This window comes from Lissotriton helveticus, chromosome 10 (genome assembly GCF_964261635.1).
Source record: "Lissotriton helveticus chromosome 10, aLisHel1.1, whole genome shotgun sequence".
Classification (NCBI taxonomy): Eukaryota; Metazoa; Chordata; class Amphibia; order Caudata; family Salamandridae; genus Lissotriton; species Lissotriton helveticus.
The window spans coordinates 256,247,027-256,260,195 of record NC_136071.1 but is presented as its reverse complement, the minus strand read 5'-3'; the positions used below and the strand labels follow the sequence as shown (position 1 = coordinate 256,260,195).

The window sequence follows — 13,169 nt, the reverse complement described above, 5'->3', positions numbered from 1 at the left end:
AGTCCGCTCTAGCGCCGTGCACACATTATACTCTGCTGCTGCCTGCGGGATACATTCTGTGCACTGTTTATTTTATTTATTTATGCGTTTTTTTATAGCGCGGACTTTACCCGAAGGCTTCAGAGCGCTTCACAATAGGAACAGTAATGATACATGAGGAGAAAATTACAAGTGAACAAATTACAAAAGCAAACGTTAAGTCGCATGAATCAAAAGTGACAATTGTGAGCAAACAAAATACAAGAGGAGCAAACAGTGCAAAACAGGAGGAACAAGCATTGGCATTGCCAATAGGTCTTGCTTGTGGGACCTTATAAGTATTTAGTTTTGCAGCACAATATCCTTGTTGCACCAAGGATATTGTGCTGCAAAACTAAATACTTATAAGGTCCCACAAGCGAGACCTATTGGCAATGCCAATGCTTGTTGTCCTGGTAGCCATGTGATTCATTTACTCCAAAGGTTTTAGGCATGGGAGTAATAGTAATTAAGATTTCCCAAACGTTGAATCACTACCACAACTTCTTCCCCGGCTGCTATGCCAATATTTTCTGAGTTATATGCCCCGCCCACCTTTTACATTACTTCCTGGCTTTCTGGTTTCTTCTCAGCCAAACCTTACAGACAGCATATTTGGGTATGCAAAGTCTGTGTTATATCAAATATCCCCCCGCCTCAAAAATTTGAAAAAATACCATGGCTCATCAGCACAGCTTCACGCTTACTTTTGGACTACTGGAGAAAACTAGAGAAACTTATACAATAAGGCGTCAAGTAAATAGGCAAAACCATTTGACTGGTGCCAATTTCATATTCAACAAGCTCAGTGCAAAATCATCTTTGGTCAGGTGCAAAAAATGTATATTAGTAACCATCTTTTTAAAGAAATTATATACAGTAATATATGTGCTACATACCCATGTTTGCATTCAGATCAGGCAGCATGCAGTCTACTGGGCTCCAAACGAGGATCTTTTAACAATTTCACAGGACCAGTCTGTATCAAGGCAAAACACAACAATTTCAGATAAGTTCTCTGAAGAGACAACACACAAAGACAAATTGATATATATGTTTAAAAACCAATAATTGTTCTTATTCCCAATTCCTGCAATGGGCTACCCACACCTATTATATGGAAACAATTAACAACTTAAATAAAATTTACATAAAAGGAATCCAATTTGTGTTAAATGTACGTTCTTCCATCACATAGAGCAAAATAAGATTGGCATTAACCTTGACATGGCTAACTTTTAAACACTTTGCTGTCATGATAAAATTACATCTGTGAATGTATGGGGCAAATGAAGATTCCCTGAGGTTTTTGATATGCAAGTACTGGCAACCATGGGCGATAACACTTCTGTCTGAATCTAGTTGAGATTAACAGGATAAATACAGAAAACTAGTTGCCACCATTAACAGACCTTTTAAATCTGTCTCGTATCAAGCGGAAGAGACTAATAAAGCTTTTTTAAGATCTTTGTGATCGAAATAAAGTTATGATGAAAAAAAATAATCATAAAGCTCATCATGACGAAGAATGCAAGAGCTGATGACCTGTCTACTTCAGGGAGATATAGACATGCACATTATACAACCGACTCGTACTTCAGCAAAAAACAAGAATACTTATAATCTTGAGCCCGGTTGTAAATTAAAGTATTTAAGATTTTGTTTCATGCTTATTCACCCTTGCCAGTTTGAAGGCTCTTGGAATCAAAATAGTTTGCCATCAAAGTCCTGCCTTCTTTGTCGGTATAAAGAAGAATCTATCAAACATGTTATTTGTTTGTGTCTTGCTTTACCTAATCTAAGGAGAACATTTTTGAAGGCTGCTCTTATCACCTCTTACTGTAGAACTATCGGCGACGCTATTGTTTACTGTTTTTTAGGTCTCACCTGAGCCAGCGCATGCGCAGCTCGGAGAGACATTTTGTAAGAGTGTTTTCACAGTGCTACCACAGGCTTTTGGTGGCCTCAAGCTTGCGTGCAACCGCGCAGCCGCCATCTCTTTCCTCCTGGCCGCCTTGCTCGTGGTCACTTTCGCGCGCACCATTTGCTTGTTCTTTACTTTTGCTACAATCGCGGCACCGGCGCTTTACCTTTAAGTAAAGCGCAGGTGCCGCGATTGTAGCAAAAGTAAAGAAATAGATGTTTTTTTCTGTTCCTTTACTTTTGCTATAAGCGTGACACCCGCGCTTTACTTTTAACATTAAAAGTAAAGCGCGGGTGCCGCGATTATAGCAAAAGTAAAGAAATAGATTTTTTTTCTATTTCTTTACTTTTGCTATAATTGCGGCACCCGCGCTTTACTTTTAACGTTAAAAGTAAATCGCGGGTACCGCGATTATAGCAAAAGTAAAGAAATAGAAAAAACATCTATTTCTTTTATATTGCAATAATTGCGGCACCCGTGCTTCACTTTTAACGTTAAAAGTAAAGCGCTGGTGCCGTGATTATAGCAAAAGTAAAGAAATAGATGTTTTTTTCAATTTTTCTTTACTTTTGCTATAATTACGGCACCCAAGCTTTACTTTTAACATTAAAAGTAACGCGTGGAGGCCGCAATAATTGTTGCTTATTTATTTTATGCAACTAACAACCATTGACAAAGCTTATAGTCCCCGCTTGTTGTAGGTATAATGTTACACGTGTTATCATATATCTGGATGCAATGACAGAAACAGCAAAATACCAGTCGGGCAGCACACTATGGTAAACACAGATTTTTAGCTTATGTGTTTTAAGTCACACCCTTAATTACACCGGCCATGCCCCTTTTAAACACCACTAGTTTTTTCATCCCACTTATAGCCCACAGTACCTCGGCTCTAGCAAATGGCAGAATGCTGTACCACGAAGGTACGAGTTTAAGAGATTATGTGACCTTTTGAACAATAGCTGGATGAAGGGGCGGGTATGAGTCGATGGCTGCTTTGATACATTATCATTTCATTAAGCAGCGGTGTGCAGCAGCTAACTTCTGTGAACTCTTCTCTCTGAAAGGGAAAAGAAGGAGGGGGGGCGTCGCAGCATGGTAGTTTACAATAATGTGGGCAGCCGACCATTTCAAAGGCAGTACTAAAATGTGTACCTCTGCATCTCCACATCACAGCACTTTAGTATGCAGATTCCTTCTTATTAGCGCCAAGAAACTACATGGCTTTGACCACTACTCTTTACGTCACTTCCCCAAAAAACAATAATTGTTCTTCCCCAGCACTGCTGGTTTGGTAGATGGGAACTGTGAAGGTTGGGGCAGTAGTTTATATTGCTCAGTTGAAGAAGTTTTAGACAGGGCTTTTCCTTTTGTGTGTCAGACTATGGCTGCTTTTGGATATTTCTTTTTGACGTATTAAGTCACGCTTAAACTCCCCACTCCCTCTCAAAACATCTTAATAGTCATTGCGAGTCCCAGTTTTTAGGTGTGGCTAGAGTAAGCTTCAGCTGTTTGCCAATAGGTCTGGCAAAACACTTATAAGGTCCCAAAGGCGAGACCTATTGGCTATGGCAATGCTTGTCTGCTAAAGTCTCTCAATTCATTGGGAAATCGACCAAATTTTTTGATCTTTCATACCGCTGCCTTAAGGAAATGTAATTTAGTGAAAACGTTTATGGATTGATACACAGTGGGGTTTTTATAACGTATGTAATATATGTTAAGTTTTGATTGTAATGCATATTTTAATATTTTTATACAAGAAAATACAAATACACAGTGGCATAACAATAGCCCCCGGGGCCCACCGTGGTGCTGGGGCCCCCAAGCTCTTGGGCCCCCTCTGGCAATGGCAGGTCCATGGCCTGAGAGCTCCGGACTGGGTCCGGAGTGTGGTGGGCCCCCTGCATGCACTTTGCAGGGGGCCCCTCAAGTTTCACTAAGCCATTGCAAATACACACATGCACACTTATTATTCCCACAACCCTTATCTCTCAAACCTTGCGTTTTGTTTGAAGAGTGATGCTTCAAGACGGAAATCATGGTTCACATTTGAGTCTGAATGAAACTCAATGGACCTATTAAGCATAGAGTACAATTGCACATCCAATGAATGATATATCGCATGTCTCCTTGTGCACTGCAAAGGGCCTATTTTCATCTAAAACCAACAGACCATCCTAGGTGGGAGCTGATGTTCCTCGAGTGGCAAAGCACGATGCTTCAAGAAGACAGAAGGGATGTCCCTCATACAGCCCTACTGCACATGTGACTCTGAGGAACCTGCATCTGTTTACATGGTAACTGAGGAAGGAGCCGCAGCCCAAGTGTTCTGCACATCACAGCTTTAGACACAAGTTTACCTGTAGAGATGTTAATAAGGAGGAATCTGAAAACTTGCAGAGAAGTGGCCCTCAACTAGCATAGACCGGCCTGAAAGCGGTTCCTGCAACCTGCTGATCCAGCATAAGCGAGTTTACCTACTCGTCAGTCCGCCAAAGACAACCTACACCCCTTTTTTTTAATCTCACAGAAGTTGCAGGTCCTGTGATCTCACTGCCACACCAAAGTCCTTAAGTGAATTGAGTCCTAATTACATGCTGCAGACAAACCATTGCTTGGAGGCACATCAACACCCTGCAGGAGGATTCCTCAGACAGTGAAGGGAGGTGTGAAGGTCATGACGTCAGTTTGCAGTGGTGATTGAGTAAAAAATTTGTTCAGGCCTTAGGCCGCGTATGGCATGAACTACAGATGTTTTACTCCACTCGTAGCGCTGTTTTTTGCCAAGTAGGTTTGACATGTCCACAGAATACTTGGGGTGCATGTAAAACAGTGCACAGGCATCACAGGAGGTTGACGCTCTTTGGGACTGACTCACAAAAGAATTTTTGAGTACTGGGCGTAGTTACTACAGGAATACTCTTTTACGCACTCTTACATGACTTTGTGAATCAGCACGAAACATCCAACTCCCTGTCAGTAAAAGTGCAAAGAAGACTATCAGCCTGATTCATCATTCTCCAGTTTTGCGAGCCCCTAATAGCGATTCATAACGAATCGCTATTAAGGACTTGCAAAACGGGATTCATGTAGGAATTGCAATAAATATTGCGATTCCTACATGTTCCTTATTTGCGATTAGCTAATTGCTAATCGCTAATGAGGAATAACTCCCCATGCATTCCTATGGGCCTACAGGCCCATAGGAATGAATGGGGAGTTATTCCTTATTTGCGATTAGCAATTAGCTAATCGCAAATAAGGATGCGATTTCAAGGGTGCAGGGGTGTCCAGAGGACACCCTGTAGCACCCCTGAAATGTAATCTATATTGGTGTTGCGCACACACATGTCCAAAGGACATGTGTGTGTGTGTAACATGCAACTTAGAAAAATGCATTTAAATGCATTTTTCTAAGTTTTTGCTATTTACCGAGAGGTCTGACCTCTCGGTAAATAGCAGCCCAAAATTGCAATTTCGCAATTTTAAAATGCTTCATGAATTGAATTTAAGGAATCTCAAATAGAGATTCCTTAAATTCAATTCTTCGCAAATGTGCGAATTCTTAAATAGCGAATTTTGCATTTGGGATGATGAATCCCAAATGCAAAAATTGCACTCGCAAGAGGCAAGATTCTGAGAATCTTGCCCTTTGCGAGTGCAATTTAGCTTGATGAATCAGGCGGATAGTTCTTTCTATTTGTACTAATTGTATATGTATATTCTCTGAATATTCCTGTTTTCTTCCCATTTAAGATGTTTGGGTTCATTTCACAAAGGCAGCCGCCTTGTTTTCCTCAAACACTGCAGTCGTGGTAGAAAGCACAGCCAACAGTGAGGGAGAGGATGGATGTCATGTGTGTGTCTTCTACGTGCCTGTACATTGTGCATACTCATGCTTGCATCACCACTGAAAGTGCATCTTGCTCTGACCTAAATATTGTAGCATCAAAGGAGCAAAAAGTTGGTTACGGCTGCAACATGGACAGGGTTAAATAAAAAATGGGTCCAGACAATCACAGATGTCTTCCAGTGGGCCACTACTCAATAAAGAAGTATTGATAAAGACAATAGGTCTAATGTTGGCTTTGTCAATGATTGTTTTGTTTTGGCATGCTTTTTGTAAAACTTCCTTATTGGTGAAGCTGCAGGGCCCTCGTCAATCCGGAGACAAAAATGGAATAAAAGCAAACACAGTTTTAGAGTAAAAAGCACACATTGGCATAGTAGTCCCTGGCCCTGAAGGGACTCTTTTATGTGGATATACTCCTTGTGATAGAGCAAACCTCAGTCATTGACAGAGAAGTTAGCCAATGGCTGAAGTGGGCTGACCATACTGTGTGCTCTACAGTGGTGACAAAAATGTGAATGACAACAGACGAATGGATGAACTGGGGCTGACTGAAAGCCCCTTTTGAAAGTACATTATTCATATAATTTTAGTAAAATCAAAAGGCGATGTCTGACACCAGACCTACAAATGCTACAGCTTAGATCGGTCACATAAGGACGAGGAGGCCTGATGTACGGTGAATGACAGAAAAGTTCAGTGAATGAGGAGAAGGAAGTGGTGTAACAAGTGCCAAACTTAGAATGGGGCAGGGGAAGGTTAATGGATGTGGGCAATCAGAACCTTGAATGCTTACACGTTTTAAGAATTAGGGGCCCATTTAATGCTTTCTTTTCTGCATGTAGGTGGAACGTGTGTGCGTGTGTAAAAAGAAATACAATTAAAGATAATACATTTCACATCCTGATTCAGAAAAGCAAGAATTGTGAGATTTAATGATTCGAAATTGCAGTTACAAAGTTTCAATGGTAAAATCATAAAATTTAGGGAACTAGGTTTTGGGGAACGAATGATGCGAAATGCAGTGCCTAGCCAAAACCCCGTGAGGTTATGGGTCTTGCTAAACTTCTTGGAGGCAGCTGCTTATCCTGGGAAATATACTTCTCAAATGACAAGGAAAAGTAAGTGCTTTTCCAGCTTGAGAGATTAGGAAAAAATCATATTTCACATTTAATAAGGGTGTAGATGAATAAAAAAATATTTGACCTGTGTAAAAAAAAGTCAAACTACTCATAGATAAAAAACATGTCAATCCGAATCCTTTACACACGAGTACATACATTAGGTCAGAGCATTACTGGTAATCTCTGGCTGTCATTTACTTCCACCAGAATTCTCTGATCCCAAGAAACCTGCTTGGACTGTAGATTTTTGTTATTTCGCAGACTAACATTGTGAACTGGCCCCCTCTTTGTTTACTTTCAGTTTGACGAAAAAGAGACCATTTTCAATGGCGAAAAAGAAGCAAGGCGGCTGCTAACCTCATTCAGCCAGAACCCTAACTCGTGTACCTACATGTATACTAAATGCTGGATGCCTACACTTGCAACGTTTTTGATATGACTGTGCTATCAATGCCTTTTTGTAGGTGAATGCAAAATCAGGCATTTATTTACCACTGTGCTACCAATGCCCTTTTTTTAGGTGAATGCAAAAGCAGGCATTTATTTGCCACTGTGATGTGGAGAGGCTTCTGAGTTAGACCGTTTTAAAGCCCCTTAGGGCGCCAAAATTACCGAACCTCTCTGGCGTCTCCAATAATATTGGCTGAACCCGTCGCAAACCCACCTCCTTTATAACTTCAGTGTATGAAAAATTGGGTAGAAATGGTTGCAAGAAATACTATGTAATTTTAATAATTCAACACTTGACCCAACAAGCATTTTCCTGGACAATAGTCAGTCCTTAACAAGCTGGTGTGATATTTCATTTTTGTGTTGTAAGAATATGCCACAAAAATAAAAAATATGAAAAATAAATAAATAAAACATCACTCATAGCATGGCACCAACGCGCTTGCAATAAAAATTGTAATGAAAAAAATATATATAACCATTGCCTATAATTTAAATAGCATAGTATTTGTGCTTTCTAGCCCGCAGGCGCACTTAGAAAGGGTATAGAAACCATTTTTAATGCTCATCACAGTAAAATATGATTCTTATCGACACAAAAAAAGCTGCTTTTGTCTTTGAATTTCTGTGACCCGAAGATATAATCTAAATATTCTAAGCGGACTAGGAAATATAAAAAAAGAGATAAAGAATGGAAAGAAAAAAACATTGCTAAAGTAAAGCATTGGAACTCACATCCTGCCACTGACGTGCACTTTTAGTTTTAGATCTACACATGTGACCAGAGATCAGGATAAATTCTTTACTCACAGTAGAGTTTGGTCAATGGCTGATATAGGCAGCACTATTGCCCCATACTGTATGCTTTGATGGGCAGAAGAAGAATTACAGTTGAACAGACCAAGGTTAACCCAAAGCCCCCCCCCCATTTATGTTTATAGCTATGCATTTTTAATTGATGAATTTATTTGATTACATGAGGCTAGTGAAACAGCATAAACTGTCCAGAGGCCAAACCTTAAAACAGAGTTAAACTCTTTTTTTTTAAAAACAAGCATTGGAAAAGCCAATAGTTCTTCCCACCGGATTTTAGCCACACTTCACAGCTTTCAGGATGCTTATGCAGTGTGGCTAAAGTTAAAAAAAAAATATTAAAGCCATTAATGTAAAAGCCTGCATTATTTTGCAAGCACGCGCACCACGCATGCACATGCCTATAAAATGGCATAGGCACTTTTTTGTTTCATTTAAGTTATCAATCCGAGTTGGATGAGTAACTTAAAAGAGAATAAAACGTGCACAAAAGCATTTTTTATCTAAAGGAGGAAAGGAGGGGGAGCAGAGCCAACAAAGCAGAGGTTGGGGAGATCATGGTAACAACACTGGGGAGTTTGGGAGGAAACATGGAAGTAACGCATCAAGGGTTGGGGAGACCCATGAAAATGTGGGGAGGACAGAAGCAACATCGTGGTTGGGGAAAGCGACATGAAGGGTGCAGTATGGGAAACAAAGAAAAGAAGCACACAGGCGAGTGCAAGGATGGTTTGAAGCAGTAACAGAGCAACATGGAGTGCAGGGGAGAGGCGTAAACGAGGGAGATGGCTCAAAAAAATATGCACTCTCATGGAGTGTTTAACCCAAAAGGAAAAGGTATTGCATGAAAAACAGGCAGTGGAAGCAGAGAAAGCCAATAATCGAAGAGAATTGAAAGAGGCAATGCGACATCGGAGGGAAAAACACAAGATTGACAAGCTGGGACACTAATCAGCAGGCAAATGAGATTGACAAGGAGAGTCAACCAATGGTAAGCAATGGTTGGACTTCAAGTCCCTCTATGTTCTTGGTAAGCCACAATATGTCTTGCATCAGATAGCACATGCACTGCCTTCTAGGCTCGACTTAACAAGACACTATCTGAGAAAGAAACATTATTTTCTGAAATTTCCACTCACAATGAAAACTTCCACACATTCTCGTGCTATGCCACAATTGCTACTTTCCACTCATGCACTGCTCTATTCTCTCTCAACCATGTTATTTTTTCTGATGACTACCATTATTCCTGTAAACCCTGTGTGTAGACCTGGTACACATGTGTAACCCATCCAGTTAGTCTATACATCCACTTGCAACATTTTATACTCCACCTAGAAATCTGTATAATGGTCTAAATTATCCATATGTCTTCCAGTTCCATTTTGTCCAAATCTTGAATACATCATCTTTCATATGATAAAAGAGATAAGTCCAAGATTATCACATTATTAAATTTACATGAAGGAAAGGTTTATGGTTCATACCCTCTGCACACATTTGTGAAAATCCAAGGAGACTTCCTCCACCAGCTATAACTCCTGAGCGACTGTGAGGAAAGGCATTCCAACATGCTTGGCTTACTGGGTGCCTAGTTTTCATTGGGTTCCTCTGTATCATCTACATCTGGGTGCCTAGTTTTCTTTGGGTTCCTCTGTATCATCTACATCTGGATGCCTAGTTTTCTTTAGGCTCATCTATATCACCTACATTAACTAAAGTGTCGAGAGGAACGCACAAGTCCTAAGGTAATCTTGAAATTCTTGAGCTTCCTGGGCCACCGTACCTTACAGCCGAAATCTGCTCATTCACAACGCTGATTTTTGTATTTACAATTGTCTCATTAATAGGCACGATTAGGGAACACATCCATCTACTGCCTACAGTTGAATTTCCCTTCCATGTGGCCGAATGGTTCAAGAGGATTCAGTCCTTGCACTGTTTCTCGCCAGGGAAGGCTAGAACCAGCAGGGCGGGATGTTAAGAACCATTGAGTCAATTACACCACCAGTGTGGATAATTATTTAAATGCGTTTTGAAGCTGTAAAAATACATGGTTGTGCTAAAGTTGGCTAGGAACATAGGTACACAATGATACATGTCAAAATAGTGGGGTAATCAGTATCCCTATGGTAGTACGGGCAGTCTTGAGGAATTGTAAATGTATGCAGAATGTGTGTGTAAGCAATTGCACCATGTCCACGAATGAATGAGCGATGCGGGACTCATGCTGGGATTCTGCCCTTTGATAGCCGATCATGGGATTGTTGCATCTCTAGGTAAGCACAGATGATAAACTGTGGTAGTACAGAATTTGCATAATATGATTTTGCGTAATTACATAAAATCACACCAAAGGCAAAGCTGGCATTTAGGGCTATATTTTAGAGTGAATTGTGTACTTAAATCAGGATTCAGTTTGTGCAACAACAACAACAAAATAGCGCAATGAACAAAAAACATGTTCTGGTTCTTTGTGTTGTTCCTATACTCCAGCGATAATGTTTTGCTGTAATTTCATCATGTGGCGTTATGTGTAACTTCCAGGATTTTGCCTAACAAGTGATAGAGCAGAGGGATTACCTCTCACTAATTTAAGACAATTTTCACAGAAATGATTTGTGGCCCACTTTACATGAAAATGACAAAACGTGTACTAGGCTCCATGTTTAAAAAAACTACAAATGGTGGTTCTGATTTAGATACTGCGTCATAAAAGCATGCAGAATGTTAGAAGTAGTTTTGTGTTACAATTAACATTCAATAAGGAGAAATGAAAATTAAGCAAAGTAAATGACATGTGATCGTATGAATACATAATAAGGATAACACAGAAATGTCCTATATTAGAATTAAATGCTTCATGTGTTAAAGATGAATAGCATAGTCCGTGTAGTAGAGCTACGCGTAGCTACGCGAAGTGCACTTTGCACTAAGCGAGCTACGCGTAGCTACGCGAACTGCATAGTACACTGTGCAAAATGCTGTTCGCCCTGATTGCACAGTGCCGGAGGCTTGTCCGCACTGTGCAATCAGTGCAAACTGCATCTTGCACAGTGCAAGCGGTCGTTTTCTGGCGCTCGAGTAGATTTCTACTCGAGCAACAGCTTTCTCAACGCGGACTGGTAGTTTCTCATCACGAGCGGTCGTGAGCATACGCGACCACTCGCAATGAGAATCCTGACCTCCCCGCGTTTAGAATCTCGCCGGGAGGTTTATTTTCCACTCTCGCGATCGGCAACTTGATGTTGCTGATCGCGAAAGAGGGAAAAGTCTCATCGGGATGTCATTTTGCTTGCTTGTGGTCGCCAACTTGACGTTGAGGGCTGCGAGCAAGCAAAAAATGACCGCTACGCTACGCTAGGCGTGTTTGCACTGTGCTACTTGCAATTCGTGTAGTGCGAAGTAGCGCAAACATTGCAAACTATGTGAGCGTACCGTAGTACTTCGCCCAGGGTTAGAATGTGTAACGTGGACACTGAAAATGGCAAAAGAAAAGTAAGTGCTACACAAGGTTATGTTAAAATTGCATTTCTAAATCTCATTTTGATGTGCTTTTAAACATGAATGCTTTATTAACATATAATGTGCAAAGGAAACGTACAAAATTATATGTGAGTGATACTGATATATTAAAAATGTTATGAGTACCCTATACTTACATGAATTAATTGCAATCTTACTGAAATGATAGGATGCTAAGCCATGTCCAACGATGGCATGTAAATTCCATTGAAATGAATGGGAAGTCCATGACGAGTTACCCTTGTCATTAGCATCCAAGTGGTTAATACTTTTAACTGAAAGATTAATACATTATTTTATGTAACTCGAGATTCATATTTTAGCACAATTCCAGCGTGTATGAGCTGTATTTTATGAAGGCCTCAACTTAGCTTCCTTTCCTAATATGAACTTATGAACTGAATAGGGTGAAGCCTATGGGAACTTTTCATAAAGTTACCACCTGTGTTGTAACTTCCAATTGCCTTCCTTGACATTTGTAGCACACTCGATTAAACTTGCCACAACAGTGCTACATCCTAGAGCAAATGCTTGTGAACTAACTGATAAAGGATGAAACCATAAAGTTATCTACTTTCTGAAGGTTACAATGATTGTATGACTAAACTACAATGGCTCTTAGAAAGTCACGAATAATGGATTACTTAATTCTTCCGGATCTGTATATTTTTTACTTAGTGCATCATCTTATCCTATCGAGGGTGACCAATGGGACAGAGTGGTCTGACAAATTTGGTGATGTCAAGGGGTGTAAACCTGGAATCAATGGAGTATAATTGCTCAGATTTTGGAACTGATGGGGTGGCACCTTTTACACCTAAGAGACCTTAGAGACTAACAATTTGGACTTCCAGAAACAACGCAAACTGTGACGAAATACTGCGATCTGCTGCCGACAGGTATGCTAGTGTAGTGGAATATTTTCAGCGGAAAGGGTTACGTCAGAACAGCTGTTGCATTGATGCTGCAGTATTGGAAGGAGGCAGATATTATGTCTTGAATTCACTAGATCTCGTCATTTGGTACTTACTGAACACGCCTAAAGGGTTGGGATGAGACACAACTCATTTCCCTGTTCATTAACCTTTCCTAAAATAATAATCTCCCTCGGCTGAGGAAGATCAAATCTCTTTATATTTGGATTTCGCAGAGTTAGTTAATGCTTTATTAAACCTGATCTAATTTGAATTTAGGGTTGTATGCTATTCATTTGAACTTAAATAGAAATAAAAAACACTAAGATGAATTAATCTGCTGATTCTGACTCATTATTTGTTTGTGGGGAAACACATTTTGATTCAGTGGTTACATCAGGAAACAAAATGTGGGACCTTGAGTGATATGCATAATATTGTAAATTAGCAATTATCTCATTCCCAGTACTCATTTGATAATTTCTCAATCCTTTAAGTATTCCAGTCCCTTTCAGCAAGGAACAAGATCCATCGGAGTACTGAGT

The 13,169-nt window shown here is 40.1% G+C and overlaps 1 protein-coding gene across 7 annotated transcripts in view; it reads right to left on the bottom strand.

Moving 5' to 3' along the window:
- LOC144786230 (mitogen-activated protein kinase kinase kinase 3-like) overlaps positions 1–13,169 on the bottom strand; it is a 512,077-nt gene that overhangs the window by 350,829 nt on the left and 148,079 nt on the right. For all 7 annotated transcript variants that reach the window (XM_078665268.1, XM_078665266.1, XM_078665265.1 and 4 more), the window contains exon 2: positions 918–997. In XM_078665268.1, coding sequence (XP_078521394.1) covers positions 918–945 — 28 coding nt within the window. In that variant the 5' untranslated portion in view covers positions 946–997. The remainder of the gene's footprint in view (positions 1–917; positions 998–13,169) is intronic.